We start from the raw sequence: 8,647 nt of genomic DNA, 5'->3' as shown, positions 1-8,647 counted from the left end.
TCTCATTTTGTCCTGAGAATTTAAGTTTTTTCTCGAAATTCTGACTTTTTTCTCAGAATTCTCACTTTTTTTAAATAATTCTCACTTTGTTCTCAGAATTCTAATTTTCTCTCAGAATTCTACATTTTTCTCAGAGATTGGACTTTTTTTAAGAATTCTGACTTTCTTCTCAGACTTCTCATCTTTTTCTCACAATTTTAAATTTTTCTCAGGATTTTTACCTTTTTGAAGAATCCTGACTTTAACCTTAAAATGCAGATTTTTTTTTATTTTTTGTTTATTTTTATTTTATTTTATTTTTTTTTACAGAATTTTTATTTTAAATTTATTTATTTTTGAATAATTCTGACTTTAACCAGACAGGCACTGTGATGTTGCTGATGGATGATGAAACTCTGAAAAATTACAATCCCTCTGTTAAGCAAAAACTTGCTTAAGTCCAACATGTTCCTCCTCCTCCTTCCTTAATTTCTTTTAAAAAAATCTACTTGTCCAACAATTCAACAAAACTCTCTCTTCCGGCCTGATTATGCAGCAACAAGCAAGCGGTCAGCCAATCAGCAGTCTTACCTTGCATACACTTTTCTATTCTGTGGACGAGCTGGTAGGACTTGCAGCGGTCCAGCAGGGTTCGGATGGCGGGGAGAGGGTCCAGGACGATGGTCTCAGGGTGTGCGTCAATGTAGTCCTGAAAACGGAGATGGAAACAAAAACATCTGGGCTCATTTTCAGGGTTTTAATCAGGTTGATGTTTTAAAGTCCACTGGCAGGGGCTAATGTTCGTGATATAAGACCACATCACAGAAATTCTTCCTAAATCGCCATAAAACAGATGATTTAAATGGAGCTTGTTTTATGGCCATGACGAGTTTGCAGCTCCTCTCTGTGCTTCGATGTTCTCTAGACAACCAGATAAGAAAAAAGCAGCGAACAAAGACTCACGGCAGTTACGGTCAGGTTCAAACACTTTTCCTACAGTAAAACTCAAGCACTTCTTAAGGATTCCCAAGGTAGCTTTCCAAACCTTTCACACTTTGGAGATAAAAACTAAACAAATTAACTAAAAAAATACAGTTTCACTTCACTCTGACATCATTTATTGCTGTATTTTACATTCCACAGCAGGGAAAGGTAAAGTAAAATATAGCTAAATTTAAAGTTTTGAAGCGTCTCTCTTACTACACACCAACAATTTCAAATGTCTATCGGTAAATCATTGAGCCATTAGGAATAATACATATTTATTACACTGAAATATTCCAAACAAATCATGTTAAGGTAATGCATATAAAGTAAGTTACAAGAAAATCTCTAAAAAATGTTTTTGCCAAGTTTTCTGTCATTTAACAAATATGAATAATTTTGGTAAATCTGACCTAAAATAAGAAAAAAATGGTCTGATTTAACTTCAGACAATGAAAAAAGTTTTTTATTATCTTGTGTCAATTATAAAGAATGTTTTCCAAATTTAGGTTTATAATCCAGCGTTAGATTACACTATATTACAAAAACGCCCACTTTGAATATCCAGCACTTTCAAGGACTTCAAACAAAATTCAAGCACTTTCCAAATCTTGAAAACACCAAACTGAAATTCAAACATTTTCAGGGATTTCAAGCGAACCGTAGTTAAAGCTGCTTTGGCTTGTAGAGTGAACCGAAGGTTTCTGTGTCCTGAAAACTATAATTTTCAACTTCTATTTGAAGTCTTGAGATTTCTTGTTTGTTCACCTCCAATATGTTTTCATTACTCCGTCCCTGATCAGTTGCTGATTTGCTTTTCTACCACAAGCAAAAACCAGGAGCCGCCTTTCCGCTCACACATCTCCGTCCCTGGATATGTAAACCTGAATCGGAGCGAGGCCGCGGCTCGGTCTGCGCTTGGCGGATCGCTCGATGCTCGCCGGCGGCTCTGTGGAGGTTACATCACTGCGTCTCTGTCTGCCGGCTGCTTGGTCAGCATGAGGTCGCCTGCTTTACATAACCACACGCTCTTTCTCCACTCCTGCTGTCTGTTTGTGACTCTGCTGACTCTCTCCACACCCAACAACCCCCCTCCGCATTCAACAGATCCGTCTGCTTGGTGGTACTTCAGTATCTCTACTGGGGCGGAAACGATTAATCGGATTAGTCGTGATTAATCAGTTACTGAAATAATCGTCAACTAATTTACTAATTTACTGGAGGATACAGTCTTAAAAAAGGCTATTTACCGAAAGAACAACACACTCAGAGCAATAACTAAGCCAAAATTATACAATATATACATATATTTTACTTTTAAGACCATAAAACGTTTAAACGTTTTACCCAAAACTCCACAAGTGGCCTCATAGTTTTAGTTTCACCAGACTCAAAGTAGCTAAAGCAATGCCGTGTTATTGCGTTTTAAGCAATAAAATGTTTATTTTCTTATTTATAAAAGGAAGTTGATTGTTTATCAGCATATTTTCATGTATGTCTAATATTATAAAGATTTAAATGAAAAATCTGCAGAATCTCCTTTTAAATCTGTTTAAAAGGAGAATTATTTTTACAGAGTTTGAATGAGGTGAAGCTAAAACTATACCTCTTGAGGAGATCTGGGTAAAACCAATGGTTTTTTTTATGTTAAATGTAAAATGCATGGTTTCTCCCCAGTGTATTATAAGCCTGGTGGGCCACCAGGCTGGACTTGTTCCCTCACCAGGCTTAGCATTGTTTATTTATATGCTTGCATTTTTTAATACGTTCAGGTATGAGTCTTCCAATTTTTAACTTAAAAACATGACGGGCCGCTGGATGAATGAACCACCGGGTTTAGCAAGTTTTCTTTGGGGAAACCTTGAAAATGTATATATATTTTGCACAGTTTTACTCCTCTGAGTGTGTTGTTCTTTCAGCAAATTGCCTTTATTGATTCCAGTTAACGATTAATCGATTACTAAACTCGTCCACGATTATTTCAATCATCAATCCAACACGATTAATCGTTTCAGCCCTAATGTTATACAAGATGCTGAAACTCACCAGACCTTCTATTTTCTTCTGAATTTCAGAGGAAAAACAGAAGAACGGAGAGGAGAGGGGGAGGAGAGAAAAGTCTCTTCAGCAGGTGCTGCAGGAGAGAAGCAGCCAGACGTATGTCAGCGTGGGCGTAGGAGAGGCCTGCTCTGCTCTGGAGCAAATCTCCTCTAACACATAAAATACTTACAGGCATATTTCTGCATTTACATCAACTGACTCCAAACGGGTTGGATTTACATCAGGCTGTAAATCCACCAGAACACAGTTAATGTTTGTAGAAACCGGGTTCGGTTCTTAGGCCAGCTCCAGAGAAATATTCTGCATTTATTTTGCAACACGGAGCGCAGCTCTAATCCCTGAGTCACTGCAGAGAAACCAAGCATGACATTTTGTTTTAACTGAAGAGCAGTAACAGAGAGGAATGCTTCTTCCTCTGCAGCACAAAGATTCATTAAAATAACAGCAGCATGATGGTAAGAAAGGAGACAACGCTCATAAATTTCACAGATCTGTAAACACAGAGGAAACCCAGGATTGGTTTAGCCCGACCTGTTCTCCTCTGAGAGAAATACCTTTTAACAAAATGTACACTGATGAGTCAAAACATTATGGCTATGGTATTTCTTTTTGGTTTTTTTTACCAAAATGCGACTGATATTAAAATTTTTCACGGCAGTCTGAACGGCCCAATTCTGATATTCACCCCCAAAAATATCTGCTATATGGCACTAAATTAGATATAGAGCTGGTACTAATAATTATCATGCTAAAGGATTATTCTATCTATTATTCTGACACTTAATTGATTAATCAGATTAAAAAAAAACTTGGAACATTCCACAGATTTTTATTTATTCACTTAAGCCTTTTCATACTTTATAATTACATCAAAAGATGCAAAACAATCAATAATTTAATTCCTTTTTAAAATAAGAAAACAAACAACATAGTATTTCTTTATTGAATTTGAAACTGGTGAAGTTTAGGGTAAAACATATTTGCCAAGTTTTATTTTTGTCTGTAAATACAAGACAAAAAACCCTTGTCTTTTAATTAATTGCATTCTGCTAATGCTTTTCAATGATGTACGGCTGTATATTGTGCATGGGTTGGCAGCCATTTTCACATGTGAGTGTAAATGCTGGGTTGGGGGCGTAGCCAACAGCAGCTTTAGATTTGAAGTGACAAGACCCCCTAAAACAGCTCAAAATAAGCAGAACTGACCAGACTAAAATCTTATTATGTAAGGATGCTGTTAAAGGAAGCATAAATATCCCACCCACTAGCAGGCACCATGATGGAGAGTTAATCGGTGGTCTTTACCTGTCAGTGGTCATAATGTTATGCCTTATTTGGCTGGTGGTGGTACAAGTGGTACCATCACTTGTACCAGAACTCCAGAACGCTGCGCTCTGACTTCCTGTTTGTCCTCCCGAAGGTGTCAGGAGAATCATTGTCATGCCGCCGATCACGATCTCAATTTCTATGAATCCGCTGGAGTGACCGGGTCAAAGTCAGAGCAATAAATTCATTATACACAATCTGCTGCTCCGCCAGCTACACAAACACAAACAGCAGATCGTTTCCCAGTGGGAGGATCCTCACCTCGGATCTCCAGGTTTACCAAATGCTGAAGTTCAGCCGATGACGACCCCGATTCCCTGAACTGGGACCAGTTTCAGATGAAAATATGAACCTCATAAATGTTTACTGTCTCTGGCAGCAAACAGAGTGCAGATACGGACCGGCAGCAAATCTCTCAGACTGCTGCCGGGTCTCATGACCCTTAGATGTCGCCACATACTGGGCCGAGTTGTTTGGATCTCGCTGACCTGGATTTATTCTGCTTAAGACTCAGTTAAAGCACAGTGTTATATAATCAGAGTGTTCACAACACCCTCAGAAGAACTGATTCTTTGGAAATTTGTAGTTTTTTTATTCTAGAAAGAGTGGCGGCACTTCCTTTCCCTCAAAGGTAAGGCTTTGGTGACTGCTGTGTAGGGTGGGAATGTATCGTTGTATCGTGAAAAATTTCTTATCCTGCCACAATAAATTTGAATTATTGATAGTAAATTAAAAAAAAAGAAAACTGACAGCAGAGAAAATTACAAAAATAACATTTCTAAATCATACTGTTTGCTCTTCAAAATCTGATTAAATGTGTGAAGTAGAGCAATTTAAATCACACTTTCTTCAGTAAGTGGGATCTTGAAGAAGCATGTTTGTCCTGGAAATGTTTTTCAGAACAATATTTATTTTTATGGTGCTATGAATGCTGTCCCATGCAGTCACACTCAAACAGTTACCAAAAAATAAGTAATAATAGTTTTATCAAATTAAGATCCTTATCACAGAGGAGTCCAAAAGTTTTGCCAAGTGGACTAAAAAAGCAAAACCCAAAATCCAGCAAAGTAACTCAATATTTATTGTAGATCCAAAACCGGAACGGGATTTTTATGAAGGTGTATTACGGCCATTGTACATAGACAGAAGGTGTACATTTTCTCCAAAAACTCTGAAATTTTGTGAATAATCTCAAAAACTTAGACATTTTCTAGAAAATTTTTGACATCTGAAATTCACAAATTTTGTAGTTTTTTTCTCTAAAAATTAGATTAATTTTTTTGTAGAAATTTTCTGAGATTTTTTTTTTTTTTTTTTTTGTATTTATTTTTCTACTTTGGCCCTAAGAAAGTCGTCTAGTTTTCAGTTTCTTTTGGGCTTGATTGAATAAATTAATTTTCATTGATAAGAACATGATTTGGGTCAAGTTGAAGAAAGAATAAAAGCCGATTTGGGTGCAGTAAAGTTGGCTTTTCAGTAAAAGCTTGGTTACAAAAATACAAATACTCTGTGTTGTACTTTACATTTTCCTGCGTAAGAAAGTTATGTTAGTAATATCTTTCACCTTTATTACAAATTAAAAGTCTCCATCTGGACCTAAAGGCCAAATGTGTATAATTTTTGAACTGCAGTCGGGGGCCACACCAAATCAATCCAAGGGCCACAAACGGCCCCCAGGCCGCACTTTGGACACCCCTACTTTACTATTATCACAATAATATCACAATAAAAGACAATATCACCCAACCCTGCTGCTATGTCGACCCAACATGAACCCAGTTAAGTTCCAGTTAAGAATCAAGCTGCATTTTTTACAGTCCAGCAGTAAAATACCTGCCACCATTAAAATGTCTGCAAGTGAATTTTTTACTTTCTCTAATTTTGATCCGCTGGATTTGTGGATTATATTGAGACTTTGTCCGGGCACTCATACCTGTACTCTCTGGACCTGCAGCACGGCTTGTGAATCGTTCTGGTCCGCTTCCAGGATGAGGTCGGTCAGTTTGTGGATGATGAGGTCCAGCGGACCCTGGTCCTCCAGAGGCTGGCTCAGGTCCAGCTGAAGGCAGAAGAAAACAGAAATAAACGCCTCTGATCAAAACAAATCCTTCAAGCTGTTATTTTCAAAAGGTGTTGCGTTTTGAACTAAGAAATCAGCTGGAATAAACTGATTTGAAAACCTGCAATAATTATTCAAATTGTAAACCATTTAGTAGGGTTCAAACAATTAATCACGATTAATCGATTATTGAAACATCGTCAACTACTTTAGTAATTGACTAATTGTTAACTCAAAAAAGGTAATTTGCTTAAAAAAAAGAAAACACGGTTTGCTAAAATTGTGCAAAAAATGTAGACATTTTGCATTTAAGATTAAAAAGTGTTCATCTGTAAATAGCTTTGTCATTATTCAACTGAAATAATGTTATGCTGCTACATTTTAAGCAATGAAATGTCTACTTACTTATTTATAAAAGGAATTGACTTGTTTATGTGCACCTTTTAATGTATTCTAATACTGGCACAGAATATCAGGTTAATCGATTAATCGTCATTTATTATTTCAACAAGGACTTGAATTATTTGTTCATTTATAAATACATATGGCTTATAAAACTGTCTTAACTAAAAAAATCTGTAGGATCTTTTTCTTTTATCCGATTAATCATCAGAATAACTGATAGCATAATCAATCACTAAAGTAAGTGTTAATTGCAGCACTAGTATAAATTGATGTATTCAGTCAGCAGAATTGATTTATTTTAATGGTTTCTTATGAAGCATCCTCCAGTATAACACCGGTTAGATTTGACCACCTATACATCGTTCTTCTGCAGAAACTGGGAACGTGAAGGAGGGATTGTGGGAGTCTGGAGCGAAGAGCAAAACCTTTTCAGCAGAAATAGCTGAATTTTTTAAAAAGCTGAGCTGATATTTATACAGTTTCCATCAGACACAGTGTGGAGGAACGAGCCAACGCCGACCAGGACTGAAGCAGCAAGTCTTTAAACAGTTAATGCATTGCAGTAAATATAAATATAAAACTGACTCTAAATATCAAATGTCTGTAATATCGAAATCATAAAGGTGTGCTTGACGTTTCACAGCTTTAACTGGCTTTTCTGCCCACAGCCGAGATAAATCCGACATCAGAAAGAGCAGTGGGCGTATAGAAGAGAAGGAAATGTGGAATAAATGTAACAGATTTCATCATCATCATCATAATATTTAGCATTAATATCTAAATGCAGCTTCTTCCTAACGTCATACAGCCTCCAATGATGAACAAGAAAAACCAGCAGGAGAGATTGCTGGGAGTAAAAGCTGCAATTAGGAAGATATGGCTTAAAAACAAAATATCAGCTTGTTTTCATACAAGACGTGATTTCCAATTGTAATAGATTCATTTTCTGAAAAAGATATTATAAATGAGAGGAAATGTTTTTAAAAAAATGTATTTTTGTGATTTGAGAATTACGAGAATATAGTCAATATATTAGCAGAATAAAGATGCAATTTTATCAGAAACAGGTTGTTTTAATTAAAACTTGGATAAATAGTGTTTTTTATGTTAGCATTCTCATAGAATTACAACTTCATTCACATAATGACTTTATTCTGTTCATATTAATAGACTTTATCGTCATATGACTTTATTCTCATATTTGTGCAACTGCATTCATGTAACATTATGACTTTATTTCACTAAAAAAAATAGTAAAATTCTCGCCTGACTTTTATATTTTATCGTAGAGCTGACTTGAATTCAAAGTCCAATTAAATAGAAGCTGTAAAAGAAGTTTGTCAAACAAGATGGCCGCCTTAAGCCATCTAAACTATGGAAGGCCAAGGAGCGCATTGGTGGAAAAAAAAAAAAATCCAGATTTTTCAAGAATTAAACCTGAAACCAAAAATGGAGGGATTGCAACTAGAGTAAACAAGTTTGGAAAGTACCTAACTCTCTTCGTAAAACTTGCAAATATTATTTGCATTTCTAATAAATAACTTTAAAGTTCAAAACAAACACTCCTGCAGTATCAGTTTGTCTTTTACCTGATCACCTGTTTCATGAGACATGTTTATTTGTTGTTTTTTAAGACTAGAAAGCATTAATTACAGAGCTGTAAATATGCTGTTTCTATATCTGTAAAAAGCCTCCCAGCCTCCTTCTGGTCGATCCTACAGGGCTTATTCAAAAGAAACAAGGAAACACCTCATTAGCATTCCCCTGAAGCTAACAGTGAAAGGCGGCCTGAACATACTAAGCAGTGAAGAAGGCAAGGCAAGGCAAGGCAAG

The 8,647-nt window shown here is 36.2% G+C and overlaps 1 protein-coding gene and 1 long non-coding RNA gene across 2 annotated transcripts in view; both read right to left on the bottom strand.

Annotated features, from left to right (window-relative positions):
• Nucleotides 1–9: 9 nt before the first annotated feature.
• Nucleotides 10–8,647, bottom strand: part of LOC106940999 (inositol-tetrakisphosphate 1-kinase-like) — a 33,708-nt gene continuing 25,070 nt past the window's right edge. Inside the window, exons 4-5 of the mRNA XM_015023901.1 lie at nucleotides 6,284–6,409; nucleotides 10–688 (exon numbers count right to left, since the gene is read on the bottom strand). Of these exons, the coding sequence (XP_014879387.1) occupies nucleotides 485–688; nucleotides 6,284–6,409 (330 nt within the window). The 3' untranslated portion in view covers nucleotides 10–484. The remainder of the gene's footprint in view (nucleotides 689–6,283; nucleotides 6,410–8,647) is intronic.
• LOC106941000 (uncharacterized) overlaps nucleotides 7,581–8,647 on the bottom strand; it is a 10,478-nt gene continuing 9,411 nt past the window's right edge. The window contains exon 3 of the long non-coding RNA XR_001423237.1: nucleotides 7,581–7,591. This is a non-coding gene — a long non-coding RNA (uncharacterized LOC106941000). The remainder of the gene's footprint in view (nucleotides 7,592–8,647) is intronic.

This window comes from Poecilia latipinna, unplaced genomic scaffold, assembly GCF_001443285.1.
Source record: "Poecilia latipinna isolate Pla-1442-1.1 unplaced genomic scaffold, P_latipinna-1.0 Scaffold3447, whole genome shotgun sequence".
In the NCBI taxonomy this organism is placed as follows: domain Eukaryota; kingdom Metazoa; phylum Chordata; class Actinopteri; order Cyprinodontiformes; family Poeciliidae; genus Poecilia; species Poecilia latipinna.
Note: the sequence above shows the minus strand (reverse complement) of the source record. Positions and strands in the feature narration are given on the sequence as shown.